We start from the raw sequence: 18,001 nt of genomic DNA, 5'->3' as shown, positions 1-18,001 counted from the left end.
CCAAACCTTTATTTTTATTGAATAAAAGGCTCTTTATAGTGAGAAAGGTTCTTTAGATTATTAAAATATGCTTTACACTCAGGAAAAATGGTTGTTTTGGTTAAAAATTTGGTTAAAAATGGTTACTATTCACTGAAAAGTTATTTGGGAAACGTAAAATGGTTCTTCCATAGCATTTGCTGCCATTTCATTTTGAAGAGTGTAGCCAAAAAACCTTGGAACATTCATCAACCAATCAGAATCAGTATTGAGCACTGAGAATTCAGAAATGTTGTGGGAGAAGAAGATATATTTCACATTGCCATTCTAGAATAATCTTAGGGATTAAGTTTCAACACTAATAAACAAAGAACAGCGGATGTGGAAATATGATTCAAAAGACGTGCACACACACACATACTCACGGACTACAGCACCAGGACAATAACTGATGCATTTTATTCAGCTTACATGGCTAGATCTGATCATACAGATGAAAATAATGACTATTTTTGGGATGCAATAGTGAATGTGAAACAAATGTTGGCAGCATGTTGCTTTGTGCTTTCATCCTCCATCCTGTGTGACTTTCACCCTCCTGTAAAGACCACAGCGTTTACATTCAGTGCGGTGCTTTCTACATAAACACCACGTTTGTGGCATCGCTTTGATTAGGAGGAGTACCCCAAATCACATTAAAACTTCATTTGTCCTGCGTTTGTTTGTTTGGAGATGTGAACACAAGAAGCACAATAAGCCACTGGCGTGCCACGCCGACATTTGTTTATGCATGAGAAAAACACCCAAACACCATCCAAAACACCATTCCATCACCAAGATCATTAACTGTTTTCTGTTTGGGGGATTTTTGTTCCAGTCACAAGAACAGCTGACTGCCTTTGACCTGATGATAGCGAGACAAACGGACCAGGGGCGTTCTGAAAGTCTGGAAGGCCTCGCTGTCATCCGAGTAACTCCTTGGTTTTAGTGGCTAGCTGTTTGTCAATGTCTGCCGCGTAATTGTCTGCCATTTGTTGAATCTGGAGATATTGGAGAACAAAAGACAGAACATGTGGTTATTAGTAACACATACATACCATACAATATTCACACGATTACACATTTGTGTGACTGCAAAAAAATACCTTGTGGGTATTTATTGGTCTGTTTGTTTGTTTATTTATTATAAAACAACAATATTTATTATTTAATAGTATCAGTACTTCTACAAGCTGCTAATTATTGTCTATTTATTAAGAAAACAACAATTATATTATGAATAATATTTAAATTATTATTTTATTAACATTACTGCAGCTACTAATAATAATTTATATTAATTTATTGATAATTAGACTAGTATTCATATTTATTATTAATACTATTATATTAATATATGTAATATTTCGAAAACATTCTAATTAAAATGAATAAAACAAAATATTCATAATTATTTACTATTACTATTAATGCACATTCATTTATTATTAATAGGAAATAAATTATGATGATGATGATGATTAATACGACTGCTACCACTACTTTCAAATTAATATGTATTTATTAAAACAGTAATTAAAAATATAATTAATAATAAGTATTAAAACTACTACTACTGCTGCTGCTACTAATGGACATTAATTTATTATTAATAAAATAATAATATTGTATTTTTTATTATAATTCTAATTTGTATAATTATTATTGTAGTAATTGTTATTACCATTTTATTATTATTATTATTATTATTAATACTGTTGTATTGCTAATTTTAAATTAATATTTATGTACTTAACAATTAAAACATGATTTTTTTTTAATACTTCTACTCCTACTATTGATAATGTTGTACATGAATTTATTAATAAACAAGTATTAATATTTACTATTATTATCATTACTACTACATTACTGCTACTTTCACTACCTTCAAGTTAATATTTATTTATTAATAATATTTTTACTACTACAAGAATATTTTCACTATTACTAAGAAAAATAATAATTCTAAATACTCCAAATATTTTTATTAGTTCGTCCTCATTTGTGTCACCTGTTTTTCTACCAAGTGAATGGTATCTTCAGAGACACTCTCTTTGGACTTCTTCACTCGAGTGACGGCGCCGGTCCGTACTCTCCTCAGCGAGTCCTTGGCCTTGTTACTGAACTGCTTCGCCAGTTTCACCAGATTCTCCCTGTGTTCTCGCGTCACTCTGGAAGTCAGAAATATGGTTAAACTAACTCACATGACTTATCTGAGATCATAATGATCACTGAAACGTCTTCAGATCAGATGTGCGGATTTATATTTTTAGACCAAATAACATTTAGAATTACTAATCTGATAGTCCAGACTGTTATTTACACTTTGACATTATGACAGTATTGACAGACAATCTGTGTTTATGATACGACTGTGAGCCAGAAACAGCTACAAGCTCGCTCTTTGAAAATAAAACATAAAAGTTTGACAAACGCCCAAATTCTGCTGTAGGTGTAGAAGTTTCCCCATCTTATAATTGGCATTTTGCTGCCAGCCATTTGCAAACAGTCCAAGAGTAGTGTCTGTTTACTGCAAACAATGTTCATAATTACTGATTCGGAGCCAATCAAGCCTCCCGCTCTCTTTAGAAATGCAAATGCATGCGAGGAGGCTGTGCTGATTACGGGCGAGACGTTCGGCCCCTCCGTACGCGCTGCCAGACAAGCACCTGCTGCTGGAGCTGGAGCGCGGCCTCGTAATCAAACAGTTTTGTGGTTTGTAGAATGAAGGCCATGCGGCGAGACTCTTTGGCTTGGCAGGGAAGAGCAGCCGCGCTCAGAGATTCAAGACCACTGCGTTAGCTTCTTTGTATCACATATAAAAGAGAGTGTATGGAGCACAGAAGGGAACATGAAAAATTACAAGGCAAAGCCATCTTAAACACTAACAGAACAGGCGAGTTTTCCCAGAACAATTTTGAATGTATGTATCAGATGAATAAAACAGGACATGATTGGATTGAGATAAAAAGAAACGAAATGCAAGCACTGCTAGAGTGTTCTAGATGGTTGCTAGGGTGCTGCTTTGCAAGTGAAGGAGTGTTCTGGATGGTTGCTAGGGAGTTGGTATGTGGCTGAGAGATTGTTCCGAACAGTTTCTAAGGTGCTATGTGTTTGCTAGGGTGTTCTGGTTGGTTGCTACAGTGCTGCTTTGCATGTGAAGGAGTGTTCTGGATGGTTGCGAGGGGGTTGCTATGTGGTCAGTAGAGTGTTTTGTTAGGGAGATGCTATGGGTACAGTAGCCCAGTAGTGCACAACACTACAAAAATCAAATAAGCAAATACAAGTTGTTAACAATGCGAAATCAAGCCACAGCATAACGGTACAGGTCACAACACAACAGAAATGTTCCCGCTCCCTTTCTTGGCCACTATACTGTAGAGGATGCGTTAAAGCTAAGGACTTTATACCAGAGGTAATGATCGGACTTTGGATTTTGTTAGATCATTAGATCCCTCTCATTCAACACTTACACTTGTTTCCATTGTGTTGTGCCAATTTCGATGTTGCGGCTTGTTTCCGTTATGTTGCGCTAATTTCGCTGTGTTGTAGCTCATTTCCGTTTTGTTGTGCCAATTTCATTGTGTTTTTGCTTGTTTCCATTGTACTGTGGCTTGTTTCTGTTGTGTTACTCCAATGTTACTCCAGTTTTGTTGTACTCTGGTTTGTTTCCTTTGTGTTGAGGCTTGTTTCCATTGTGTTGTGATTTTGTTGTTTAAATTTTGTTATGTTGTGCTCTACTGGGCCACCATGGTTGATAGTGCGTTCTGAATGGTTGATATGGTGCTACTATGCAGTTGCTAGGGTGCTGCTATACAGATGACAGACATTAATTGTTCTGGATGGTTTCTCGGGAGTTGCTATGCAGTGGATAGAGTTGCTATGTGGCTGACAGATTGATCTGAATGGTTACTAAGGTGATACTACACTCTAAATAATAATTTGTTAGCTCAATAACAACAAAAACAACAACACAATAATGCAACAGTTTTGCATTTTTTTTTATTTTTTTTATATATGTTAACTCTAAAATGTATTGTGTTAGCTCTACATTGAGTATATCTGTATTTGTATACTATTACTTGTATATTTAATGAGCAAGTAAGATGTTACTTGTCACTAGGGTTAGTGCAATCATTGCTAATAGAGTCAATGTAGTGTTTACCTTCATGTGGTCTACTCTTCAGCACAATGGTAACCATAAAAACTTCAACATAACAGAAACTCTTTTATATGTCAAACATAACAGCATTAAACAAGGTCTTTCCCTTCACTAAAAAAACACATAAAATAACACTTAATTTTACCATTTACTTTCCTTATCCAGTCCTATGCAAAGCATGCTGGGAAATAGAAATCCACTTCCCAATTTCCAAAGTTAACAGAAATTTATTACTACAGTTATACAGTTACTACCACTTAATTTTTAAAGAAATTTGATTAACGCAGAAATTTAAGTTTAAATTATGCACAATATTAAGTTAATGTCATTATTCTGTCAGCTGAACTAAAAATAATGTTTGCAAGGTTTAATTAAATCTTAAATTGGAATTTTTAACTTGTAACCATGCATTTATTTATGATGTGGTAAAAAGGTCCCCTGAATAATTTTTTAGAGTGTACTTGGTTGCTAGGGTGATGATATATAGATGATGGAATATTTTGGATGGTTTCTAGGGAGTTGCTATATAGTGGATAGAGTGCTTTGAGTGGTCACTAGAGAATCGCTATATGGTTCATAGATTGTTCTGGATGGTTCCCAAGGTGAGGTTACTAGTGTGTTTTGGGTAGTTGCTAGTGAGTTGGTGTGCTGTTGCTATGTGTTCTGGGAAAGTTAAAACCAGCCTAAGCTGGTCTCCCAGACCAATCGAGCAGGTTTTTAGCCAGTCTTGATGGTCTCCTGGTCTGGCCAACTGAAAAGTGCCCAAAACCACTCTAAAACCAAAATGTCCAACAGTGATGGAAATGTTTACCTTAACAAGCTAAAAACACATTAAAGAGACATTAGTATTGCACAGACAAACAGGATGAGAGTGAGACAGAAAGACAGGACCTGGAGTGAAAGCAAAGCAATCTTGTAGAAAGTGCTGTCAATAGGAAGGGTGAGAGTGGTCATGAGGATTCAGGCCCTGGGCGTTAAAACACTCACTTGGGAACAGGCACCCTGATGATGGTGCCCTCCACCTCCGGGTTGAGTCCCATGCTGCTGTCTTGTAAGGCACGGGTGACGGCTGTCATGGCCTGAGGACACATCGCACAAACACACACACACACACACACACACACATCAGAGCTAATGACAGACAGCTGGGCTTGCAGTACTTGCTGCAAACCTTCACACACCCTTTGCATCTCTCCAGCCCTCATATCTCACTAGACCACCCCCTTCCAGATCAGTGGAGTACCCCGACCCCGGGCCCTTTGATCCAGAAGGAGCTGGGCAGCATCTCCCTCTGATGGCGCTCCAGAGAGTGAGGTAGAGGGGTGGAGTGTGTGGTGTAGGAAGTGCCGCGGGGTGCTGTCAGCGAGAGATCCCTTGGGACAGAGCTGAGAGGTTGCAGTGCAGGGCGATGACCCACTGTGACCCTGTGTTGGGGGTTTCTGCCTGTTCACCTCATAACCTATTACAACTCCTGTGGCCAGACTATCCTGAGATTACACTCTGAACTTGTGTGCAGGCAGTCTAGTGTGTATACATCATGGGGGCTGGTTTCACGGATGTGGATTTAGGCTGTTTGGACTGAAATACTGGTGTCCCGCTTACTGCATTCTACACAGTATATACTCTGTATGCCTATTATTTCTTTAAAACTGCATGTGAAGTAGTATGCTACAACAAATGTTTAGCACAGTAGTGTTCTATAAAGTTCTCCCATTACCACCTTGCATGTTTAATTCAGTATGAAATATTTCATTTTGGATACACACTGTACACAAACTGTGTGTAGGAGTGACAACCACATTTAAATACAGGAGTGAATCTCCTAAATTATAATTTTGTGTTTGTACGGAACAGAACTCGCTCTTGAAATTGTGATGCCTGATAACATGTCACGTTCTGGCATCTCACACGTTTGGTATCCGAAAGACTATTTTGCAGAGCACGCTCTTAAAGGGTTGCCATGTCCACTTATTATAAGCACTTTGGGCTTGTTGTTTGAGATCAGGTCACAAATCAATCCAGTCTATGGAGTTAATAATGTAGACATGAATCAATTTTCTATCGCAGTAATAATAATAAAAAAGAAAAAACAGTAACCACAAAAGTTAACCTTTTTCTTGACCTTGCAGAACATGCAGAAAAAGGCAAGACAAGTATACACACATGTACTGTACACACATTCCTCTTATGTTAAATGCATTTCTTGTGAAGTCTGACTCACTTAGAGGCATTGTGTGCGTGCGATTTCTCTCTGATCGTCATCCATCATTACTTCCTGGTGGTTCATAATTTTACGGTAAAACCAGTATTGTTCTGGTTAGTGAGTGGAAAAAAAGACCTGTATCCCTCTGTACTTGTGATTAAAAAGCGAAGAGGGTTCAAAGTCGGCTCAAGAAACTGTGGGATAAAAAAAAACAACTCACTTTCTTAATGATTCTGAATACCACACAGGCACATGGAGAGCGAAAGCTAATGACTGCTGTCTGCACCACAACACACAACAGCCACCGGGGTTTCTCAACAAGGCTGCACTTTCTCCGGCCCTTTAATGAATGACTTGAAAACAACAGCCTCTCAAAGAGTATGTAATGGATTAAAACAATCATGAAGCTGTTTGTTTTCGGCCCAGGCCAGTCACCTCTGTGTTGTTTTTTGCAGGCCTGTTAGGTAATGGCCAGTTTTTCCTGACACCCTAAACGGGTGCAATATGGCATTATGGTCATCCAAGCATGAAAACCGACCCTTTAAAACTGTGCATAGTCTTTTTTAGTATTATGTTAATATGGAGGTGATGAATAGAAAGGCAAACTCATTTACAAATGGTTAATTGTTAAATCAATAATATAACGTGTCACCCCAGCTGCTGCTAACACAAGGAAAAATTATATTTAGTCATATTTCTGTATTCATTACATAAGTTTTTTAGTCTGGTTCTTATGAGAGCACCAGATTTGGTTTGGTGCTCACACTGCACATATTGTGACCCATTAAATATTAATAAAATAAAAAAAATAAAGTGTGATAATACTATTTTATTTAAAAAAAGTTAAATACTTATAGTACACTTAAAGAAATACAATGCTAATAGTACCTACATTTTCATTTTTTTTTTCAATTTGTTTAAATTTCTTTTTACCTTTTTTATTTTTTATATGCATTTTCAACATTTTCAAACCTAAAATCAGCTAGCTTTTATTTTGGTGGGTTGCCAGCAAGAAAGTATATGTACTGCCAGTTTTAGTGCTGTGAGTGAAGTGTGTCAGTGAATGAAAAGTCACAGTTTTGTGTTTTGCTCTGAAACTGGCAGAGCATAGCCTAGATTTTTCCTTTCAGTTCGAATGTAAATCTTATACATTTTTATAATGATGATGCGCTAATGAGTGATCTGAAGTTATTTCCTCCATGCATTTTTTATTTTGGTCATCACTTATGTGCATCTCTGAATATAACACAATGTATATATATATATATATATATATATATATATATATATATATATATATATATATATATATATATATATATATATATATATATATATATATATATATATATATATAATTGGAGTGTTATTGAGAGACTGATATGTTGTAATGGACTATTTTTCTTAATAGAAGCTTCAGGCCAAAGCTTTAAGCCAAAGCTACAAGCAACCATGTATCACCTTCAGGGTGATGCAAAACCCCTGTGCTTTGATTTTGATCATCCTATCAAGGTTCATATGCAATAATGACTGGCTGACTGAACATCATCCCTTACATACATGCAATTTTGGCTTGAAGTCTCCCAGGATGGATGACGAAGGTAGATTGGTGGGTTTTAGAGCCACCAGGAAACCAGAGCCTTTGGTATTGAGTGGACATAGGCCAAGAAGAGAGAGCATTAATCTCATTAGGGTTATCTGAACATCAGGACGAAAGAACTCATATATATCAACAGAGAGAGTGTGGTGACGGGAGGAGCAGACGACAAAAAACAGAAAGACACTGACTTGTAATGTGTAGAGAGGCAGAAAGACCAAGAAAAGAGAGAGAGATATCACACATTAACTCAGGTCTAAGTTCCAGAGGCCACTTTGCGGTCATTTCCTGGCCTGACAGCTAACCACAGAGTCTTGGCCTACGTTTCAATCGTTCTCCAAGAACAAAGGGCTTCCCCCAACAATCAATCAATTTCTCTGAAACCAGGCTGGAAAGAGTCCATCACACTCAGGTTTCAGTAGGAGAAAGAGTGTGTTTTTGGGGTGTGTGTGCTCGAATTTGCATGCAGCAGTATGAACTTAGAAGTTCTGCTAGGAAGCCATCTGTAGTTTGGTTCCGTACCTCTGGGAAGCCAGTCATGTTGACCACAAGTAGCTGAGGAGACTTCATAGATATCTGGCCCAGCTGGTTGAGTGGAAATTTGCCATCCTTTGTGGTGACTGTAATGTGGTCCAGCGCACCTGAGAACACATACGAACACAATCCTTCATTAACCAGTGTGTTTCTCCACAATTTGAAGTGAGTTATTAAACCATTTGCCACTTAAAATAGAAAAAAATAAAAAAGTATAGCAATAAACTTACAATACACTAGTTTGATAAAATGATAAAATCATAGTTTCATAACACCTCCTTCTTACTAAACATTATAGGAAAATTTGGTCACACTTTAGTTTGGAAACATATTCTCACTATAAACTAACTATTAACTAAGAGTTTTCCCACAAACTCCTAATTGGCTACTTATTAATAGGCAGTAAGGTAGTTGTTAAGTTTATGTATGGGATAGGATTAAAGGATCTAAAATACGGTCATTTAATAATATTAATATGTGCTTTATAAGTACTAATAAAAAGCCAATTTGCTAGTAATATGCATGCTAGTTAATGGAGAGAATTGATCCCCAAACTAAAGCATTACCAAAACTTTTTGTCCTCACTGAAAGCAAAAAGCATCAAAAGTCACAATTAATCAGAGTGTATATGAAATGTTTGATATATAGCTATTTGCCATGGCATACTGGACCAATGACATTTCACTGTGGAGAAGCTATCCAGTGAGTTATGAAAAAAAGGAAAGTAAGCAAGTGACAAGATGTCGTTCAAAGCTGCTGACAGTTTCAGCTAGTTAGGCCATAAAACATGATTGAGGGGCGTTCCTGAAACTCAAAGAGTAAAGCACGGCACTAGCAACAGCAAGGTCATCGGTTCCATTCTCAGGAAATGCATTAACTGAAAAAGAATGTTTCTGAAGTCAAGAATGTTGCAACTGTTTTTGTCCGTACAATGACTGTAAATGGGGCCCAAAACAACACTGTATGGACCATTGTGTGTACAAAAAGACATTTTTAAAAAATGTCAGGTTTGGAATGACGTAAGACAGAGTTTATTTTTGGGTGATCTATCCCTTCAAGAAAAACAATGCAATAACTACCTTCACTGTCTGACAACTAAATATTTGCCTGCATTCTGTATCCTTTCCCAAAAAAGTCTCAAAAAAATGAAAGGTTGTAAAAGAAGAGGCACCTTTCGATGTCTGTTGTGACGACATGTCTCGCTCTCCTTGAGGGATGAAAGCACCCATTCCCTTCTGTCCAGACAGAAAACCAGAACATTTCGCCAGCATGTCTCCTTCCCTCATCTGCCTTACCTCACACAGAAATGTTTCTGTCTCCCGCCCTTTGTCCCCAGTCTTACCTTACTTTATCCCACACTTCTGAAAGTCTGGAGAACAGCTGAGACGCACTGCACTGCACTTTCACAAGAGAACCTGCATGCGCCTTTCTGACCAAAGAAAACACTTGAGAACTTCTAATTCTTCATATATGCATCATTTTGTCAGTCAGCTTGTGAACAGTTACATCTAAGAAGATCATACTTTGCTAGCCTTGAAAACCAGCTTCTGTCCAATCTCTAATGGGTTGAACAGTGCATATGGGATCTCATAATGAGTAAAGGTATGGAGAGATTTGGCCCTGGATCCCACCTTGGATTGTGTGAGTGCTACCTGGAAGCCTTCACATCTGCGAACGCTTCCATGAAACATATTGCTGTTTCCTCCACTAAAAAACCTTGAAGTTTCACAGGGAAGCTATTAGCCAAATGGGCTCTTCCTGGTCATGGTACCACCTGTTGCTCTCTCCATTTCAAGAACCTAAAGGTTAGTCAATATTCAGAAGCAACACTTGCTTGATGTTACATTTACCTGCTTGCAGAAGAACAATCATATAGCACGATGGCTGTATGAGCCTTTTGTTGAAAACACCAAACCGATGAGGTGTTTGAAAAAATACAAATGTCCAAGTGATGTCCTCTGAAGGCAGATTTATCTGGAACAAGAGAAGGTATATTTGCGGAGATCCAAGCATAAGCGACCTATCCTATAGATGATAGACTGACAGGCCGTAATCCTCATGTAGTGTGCCCAGACACCAGGTCACCACATTAATCCTGCACTCCGCAATCTCGTTCCCCCCGGCTAAGGTGATTCTCCTGTCCTTCATAATAAACTTGCTGCTTAATTACATCCAGATGATTCCATCATTTGCTTAAAAAAAACATCATTCCATTTTGCCATCTCACTGACCTTCCATATTCACTCCATGGAACCAAGTCCAAGCTGGATCAAGGAGCAGGGAGGGAAGGACTGGCAAAGGTCAAGAGGTGAAAGAAAAGAACATGGACTCCACTACCCCAAATCCCAAATGCCCAACTGTTGGGTCTTTAGGGATTGGGCTGGAGTGGTCGGGGTTGACCTGGATGTATTTCAGGAAGTAGGATCGCAAACAGGGTGACCCACCTTGTGGAACAATGGTCACGGTCAGAACATATGCAAAGGTGGATCGTTGTGCATTTATCCTCATGGGAGGACGAGGCAACACAGTACTCCTCTAGCCTTGTGTAACCTCAGTGGCATTGATAAAGTACTGATAAAGTAGACCATGTATAAAGTAGACCAGGGCTCTTCCACTCCAGTCCTGGAGGGCCAACGTTCTGCTGTGATCAGCTTTAATCCTAACCAAACACACCCGAAAATGCTAATAAAGGTGTGCAGTTTGCTTGCAATTACAGATAGGTGGGTTACATTGGGATTAATATCTGCAGGACACTGGCCCTCCAGGAATAGACTCGAGGTATCCTAGGTGTATATGACTTTCTTCTTTCAGATGAATCCAGTCGGAGTTATATAAAAAATTGTCTTTGATCTTTCAAGCTGTTTCATGGCACTCAGTGGATGCTGCATTGCTTCAGTCCAAAAGACGTGCCATAAAAAAAGTGTCTCACACGGCTCCGGGGGGTGAACAAAGGCCTCCTGTAGTGAATCGATGTGTTTTTGTAAGAAAAATATCCATATTCAAAACGTAATAATCCCTTTAATCTAGCTTGTGCTCACGGTTGTAAACTAAGCAGTTCCGGGAGCATGACGTATGGAGGTCAGCGTTGCACATGAGTCTCGTGAAAACCAACGTTTGTTTACAGGATCAAAAGAAGCAAAGTTTCCTTACTTTAGCAAATAAAAACCAGTCTCCTCTTGGCTTATATCGAAATCTTTTCTTCTTTACAAATCCTCATTTTGTACTTCTCATTAGTGACCGTTGTTTTGTTTTGATCTCTCCGCTGCGTTTCCTGCGCAAAGCTGACCTCATACATAATTCCCCCGGAACTGCTTCATTTACAACAGTGAGCGCAAGCTAGATTTAAGTGATTATTAAGTTTTGAATATGGATATTTTTCTTACAAAAACACATCGATTCGCTACAGGAGGCCTTTGTTCATCCCCAGGAGCCGTGAGAGACATTTTTGGAAGGGCGCTTTTTATTTCACGTCTTTTGGACTGAAGCAATGCAACACCTGCTGACTGCTGTGATAGAGCTTGAAAGATCAAAGACAATTTTTAATATAACTCCGACTGGATTCATCTGAAAGAAGAAAGTCATATACACCTAGGATGCCTAATTTTTTTTTATGTGAACTAACCCTTTAAGAGCTCTGATGGAGATGACATGGTACACCAAGGTTGTTGACACCAAACAGCACTGGATCTTGTGTCTTGTAACTGAATGTGATGCAGCACAAGGTATATACAATTGAGTATTGAGTTGAGTATTTATGAAAATGCGATCCTGTATGAGAGAAGCTTTTTAGTGAATAAAGCTTCTTATGGTTTCAGAAGTCACATTTATTTCTGTGATTTCTTATTTCTCTGATTTAATAGTTTGTTCACTTTGTTACTCAAAAATTAAGCAAGGCCTAAAGGAAACGTTGTATTTAACATAATAAAACATTTAATTAAAACATAATAAAAATAAATATTATTCCTTTGTTAATTTAATGAAAACCATTAAAAAAAGTCATTTTTACATAAATTTTTTTTCTTGAAATAAAACTGTTTAATTCTGATTAAATCACATATATAAATATAAAAATGTATTAGATATTATCAAATGGCTAAAAAGATTTGTTCCAATTTTGGAATTAAATCCAAAAATATGCTGTAACTACTATTTTAATACATATTTTTTGTATAAATGATGTATAAATGTCATCATACATTATCATAAATCAAACACGAGGTATTTAATGTATTTATAACATAAATTATAATTATTATAATAATAATAGTAATAAATTGATTCAACTTTGAAATGAAGGTCTGAAAAAAATTTTTTTGTGATTTTGTGGTGCTGTAGACAAATATAAAATCATAATACTATTTTGACAGTATTTAACTTTTAAACTTAGAGAAATATGTTGAGAAACAAATGTACTCTACATATCGATGACAAAATAGGCATAATTAGTCAGAATTAATTATGTAATTCCTCTGTTGTGTGACGGTGTAGAATTATCAGTTGCTATTCAGTCAGTTCCACTTTGTCATTCTAATTCAACTTCTGTGAGGTCTTGCCAATTCCAGTTCAATGCTTTTAAGAGCTCTCCAAAAATAACTGAACACTGATATTACATCCATTATAATAATGAAATACTTATGAGTTAAATGTTGCTTGCAAAAGAATGCATTTCATCAGAATATTCACATATTTTTGAATGACTTTCCAAGAAGATGGTGTAGTAATAAAATCTAGCTGTGGGGGCTAGTCAAATTCTGACCCACAGCATCGGGTTAAAAGGACAGGACTGCCTGTGTGTCAGTGTCTTGCAAGGTCCTGACCTGGTGATGTACGAATGCTGAGATTGCGGCTGAAATCTTCTTTCAGAGTAGTCAGGACAGCAGCCATGTCTTCCTTCACCTCCTCCAGGCTGATAATATCCTCCACCAATGCTGCATTGATGTTCACTTTAGCTGTCTGCCCTTTTGCCTTTGCTAACATAAAAAAAACAACAACAACAAAGAAGCAAGAAACATTAATGTCTTCATCACTGATGGCTTCAAAAGAAGAGCTGGAGATAGAAATGAAAGACTGTGACCAGCATGCTGGCTGTTTGTCTTTGCAATTACAAATGAAAGCAGGTTTTGGAGGTCAGACGGGGAAAGAAGGAATTTCTCCTCCGTTTATATGGGCTCTAAGCCCACTTGAGTGATCCTAAACAAGCACTGCAATGGAAAACAAACACAATATCCACTCCTACCCCTATGCTGGATGTTCTTTCTTGTGGCTCTGTGAGGGATAAGTAGGGGCCGTGCTCCACTCACCTTTACTCTTCTTTGTGGCATAATGCCGGACATAATTTGGCAGAAGCACGGGACAGCTCGAATGGGGCAGAGAGGGGACTCTTGAACTAGTCACTAGCGGGGTCCTCACAACGGAGGGCAGAAATCTGCACAATACTGGTCGCAGGAGGTTGAGATGACTCATTGCCATGTCTGTGGTCACAATACTAAAAAAAAATGGAGGAAAATTTTTTAATGCAAAGATGATAAACACGTAGAGCAACTCTACATAAAACATAGATTTTGATATACTCCATAAGAAAAAGAAGATCTGTAAATAAATAAAAAATAATAATAAAATGTAAAAAATAAACAAAGAACATTAGACACTAGCTAACATTCGATATTTCCACCAGGGGGCGTCTCTTAAATCTAAAGACCCACACAGGGACAGAAAAGCAAACCAGCAGTTTCATCAATACAGTCAAGCTGAACTCCAAAGCATAGCTTTTATTTAGTACAAATAAAAGTGGATCAGTGGCAAATAAGAGTGTTCAGGATTAAGGAACATTTTTTTAAACATCTACTTTAAAATGCATGTGCAAAGTTCATAGAAATTAACTTACTGCATTCATGTTGGTTTTATATAAAAACATTTAGATAATTTTTTAAAAGAGGTTAAATGTAATGACTCAGAAAGTGTCATGTGAAAATGTCACTTTGAATAACACCTTTTTGAATACTTATTTTTAATTATTAATTTTAGTATCTTATTGTCATAAAATGGTCAAATTACTTTAACAGATGTACTGACCTTGACAAACAGTTATGAGGGTCCTCTTTGTGATTGTAATTATTTATATCCCATTTTATTTTAAATATAAAAATTAATTTTAATTAGGAAAATTAAAAATAAATGGATCATACAAAGGCTTTATTCAAGTCACTGTATTTATGAACTGTTTTTAATATTTTAATTAAATTTAATTTTGTTTTTTTAATTTTGTTATTATAAAATATAATTTTTTCCATTGTATTTATGAATTGTTTTTAAATTTTAAGCTTAATTTTGTGCTTTTTAATTGTGTTAATTGCTATTTAAAAAAATTTTTTTTTAATTATTAAAATATTTTAATTAAATTAATAAAACATTTCAATATTATATATAATATTTGTAACAATCTATTTCAAAAATGTTTTTTTTTTTTTTTTACATTTTCAGATGAAATGTGCATGCAAACTGTTGCCACCACAATGGCATTTTAGCAATTTAGTAAAAAAAGCAATTTAGCAATTTTTGTTTTTATAATGCTGCTAGCATGTTCTGGGTGGTTTCAAGTCAAAAAAGTCCACCCCTGAGTTTCTATGATATTGTAGTGCCTTGATGTGGTTCAGGACCTTTCTTCAATGTAAGTTTATACATTTTTTCAACTTGTTTATAGTCCGCCAGGTGAAAATTATAAGTCTGATGGCTTAGAAAAGTAATAGCACAACTCCCCTGCAGCCGCACGATTTGACGTATCATTCATGTCCATAGCACAAACAGTGCTGAGTTTAATACTCAGGGTTAGGGCAGTGCTCCTCAATCCTGGTCCTGGAGGTCCCCCAACACTGCACATTAGGGATGTCTCCTTAATCAAACACATCTGACTCAACTCATCAGCTCATTAGTGGAGACTCGGAGTCCTGCAATGTGTGTGTCACCGCTGCTTCATTTCCCACCATTTAGTAGCATAAATCTCCAAACGGTGGTTGTTTATCAGCGTGGACTGTAACAACAGCGCTGTTCTGCAGGTGCTCTGGAACAAGCTCGCTCATGGGTTGCTTGCGCCTCTGTCATTGCTTCTTTGTTTTGTCTAGCATGAGGTATCCTGCTAGTCAAAATACAGCCAGGCTTCTGCTTTTCCAAAGGATAGCTACTGAAACAAGTTTGGTCGTGTGTTTTTACAGTTGCTGTGATAAAGATAACTTCATGGCACGGGTCTACAGCTTTTCCCCAAACACGCACAAGCTGCGATTTTTATCGGCCCTTGATGATGCATGTTGCAGGTTCAATGGGAGCAGCAGCTGTTCTGGTTAGATGCAGATAAAAATATGAAAAGCGTGACTCTTCTTGTCGTCCTTAGGAGATGGGAGTTGTCCGACACGGGTGTTTTGGTCCACGGGGTGTGGATGGAGAAGAGGTGATGGCAGTTTTTAGAGAGGACGTCAAGCAGAAAAACTGTTGCACAGGTGGTCTGTGGGTTACAGTGTGCCGCCGTTTGATTTATACCGCTAGGAATGAGAGCGGTTGGCGTACCCTCATTGCGTGAGCTCGCTTCATAAAAGAAATGTTTACAGTGTGAACTCTAAAAGTTCTTACTGTAAAAACTGAGATAGTGTTGCATATCAGTTTGGTTGCGGTAATGTAAACCAGTGGTTGTATTTCATGATTTATAAGCCACTGCTCGCAACTGACATTGTGCAGTAACTGTATTTCAAAGCTTTTTAATTAAAGGTATATCTTGGCCAAAAAGAAATATCATGTCATTATTTATTCACCCCCATTTATTCAACTTCATTTCGTCTGTTGAACAGAGAGATGCTTAGCAGAATGTTCACGCTGCTCTTTTACAACGCAAGTGAATGGTAATCAAGGGTTGTTAAAGGAATAGTTCATTCAAAAATTTAATTTTCCTGAAAATGCAGTCACCCTCATTCCATCAAAGATGCAGATGAGTTTGTTTCTTCATCAGAACAGATTTGGAGAAATGTAGCATTACATCACTTGTTCACCAATGGATCCTCTGCAGTGAATGGGTGCCGTCAGAATGAGAGTCCAAACAGCTGATAAAAACATAACAGTAATCCACACGTAATCCACACCAATCCAGTCAGAGAATCACGGAATGATTTTTGGGTGAAATACTCCTTTAAACATCCCTTGGTCACCATTCATTTGAATTGTATGGAAAAGTGCAGCATGAACATTCTGTGAACATTCTGTGTTCAACCGGAAAAATGAAGAGGAATACATAAGTGTGAATAAATAATGACATGATATTCCTTTTAGGTGAGCTATGCTTTTAATTAACAAGCCTTGAAATACAGTTGCTGAAAAAAAAAAAAAAAAAAACTCATTTTTTTTATTATATATATTATGGTATTTATGTCCCAAAAGATCAAATTGAATTTTAATTCGGAAAAAAAAACGAATTTATCATACAGTTAAAGTCATTATTAAAGAAGTATTTCAATGTGTTTTTATATTATATGCATTATATGTATATTTTAATAAGTTAATTGTTATTAAATATTACGTTTAAAATGACAAATAAATAAAATAATAAATAAATAAAAAGAATAATAATAAAAAATAAGAGGAAATAAACAATGACATGACATGAGTTATGCCTTTAATTAAAAACAAACAAACAAACAAAAAACATTAAAATAGAGAAGTGAGAGTTGCTACAAAAATAATAATGATGTGCAGTTATTTTTAATATATATAATCATTATAAAACTGGTTGAACAATGTTAATTTTACAAATGTTCTATTTTTTTAATCACAGAAATGCTTTTATTTTATTTAATTATATAATGTACAGTATGCTCAGTGCATTCAGTTTATCTTCCAGTTTATTTCATTTTTTTATCTAAACCCTCTAGCTCATTAAATATTGTATTTTGCACATAGTAATGAGAAGTGAGCGGTTTTTAATCCATCATTTATGAGAGTAAAGTGCAATTCTGCAAAAACAATTCTTCATCTTCAGCTTCATCAACCTATAACAACACTTTAAACAATGATTTATGGATATTATGTTCTGAAACTAAAAAAGAAACACATGCTTTACTCTGCCTTTCATTTATTTATGCCCTATGGTATTAATAACAATGTTTCCAGGCATTACCCAAGAAATAATTTACAATGAATACGAAGACGAGCTGCTAGGCTACGTTATGAACAGTGCAGGAATCAAACCCACACATTGCTACAAACAAAAACATACACAGCGACTACACATAATTTAAACTCTCCGACGTGATAAACAACGCAAGCGTAATCCACACATACTCACTTTCCTCATGTAGAAAAGTGTGTCTTCTTAGCAGGCATGGCTTGCAGTACAGTCCCTTTCTGACAACATGGGCAGCTCAAGGGCACACGTCACCGCATTTTAGTGTTTTGCGTCATCAGAACAGGTTGTTAACGTCACTCCCCGGCGCCGTTGTTGATGTCA

The 18,001-nt window shown here is 36.7% G+C and overlaps 1 protein-coding gene across 2 annotated transcripts; it reads right to left on the bottom strand.

The window, feature by feature from the left end:
- Positions 1 to 400: 400 nt before the first annotated feature.
- On the bottom strand, positions 401 to 17,975 carry LOC109079133 (ribosome-recycling factor, mitochondrial-like). 2 transcript variants are annotated; one of them, XM_042764792.1, is made up of 8 exons: positions 17,840 to 17,975; positions 13,818 to 14,002; positions 13,335 to 13,487; positions 8,506 to 8,624; positions 5,171 to 5,262; positions 2,033 to 2,192; positions 925 to 1,019; positions 401 to 875 (listed from the first exon to the last, which is right to left on the bottom strand). In XM_042764792.1, the coding sequence occupies exons 2-7, from the start codon at positions 13,984 to 13,986 to the stop codon at positions 942 to 944; spliced, it is 771 nt and encodes a 256-aa protein (XP_042620726.1). In that variant the 5' UTR covers positions 13,987 to 14,002; positions 17,840 to 17,975; the 3' UTR covers positions 401 to 875; positions 925 to 941. The 2 variants fall into 2 exon arrangements, with proteins under 2 accessions (XP_042620726.1, XP_042620725.1); XM_042764791.1 differs by having other exon boundaries at positions 401 to 1,019.
- Between the last annotated feature and the right edge of the window lie 26 nt (positions 17,976 to 18,001).

The sequence above is a fragment of the Cyprinus carpio genome, chromosome A10, assembly GCF_018340385.1.
Source record: "Cyprinus carpio isolate SPL01 chromosome A10, ASM1834038v1, whole genome shotgun sequence".
Taxonomy (NCBI): Eukaryota; Metazoa; Chordata; class Actinopteri; order Cypriniformes; family Cyprinidae; genus Cyprinus; species Cyprinus carpio.
Note: the sequence above shows the minus strand (reverse complement) of the source record. Positions and strands in the feature narration are given on the sequence as shown.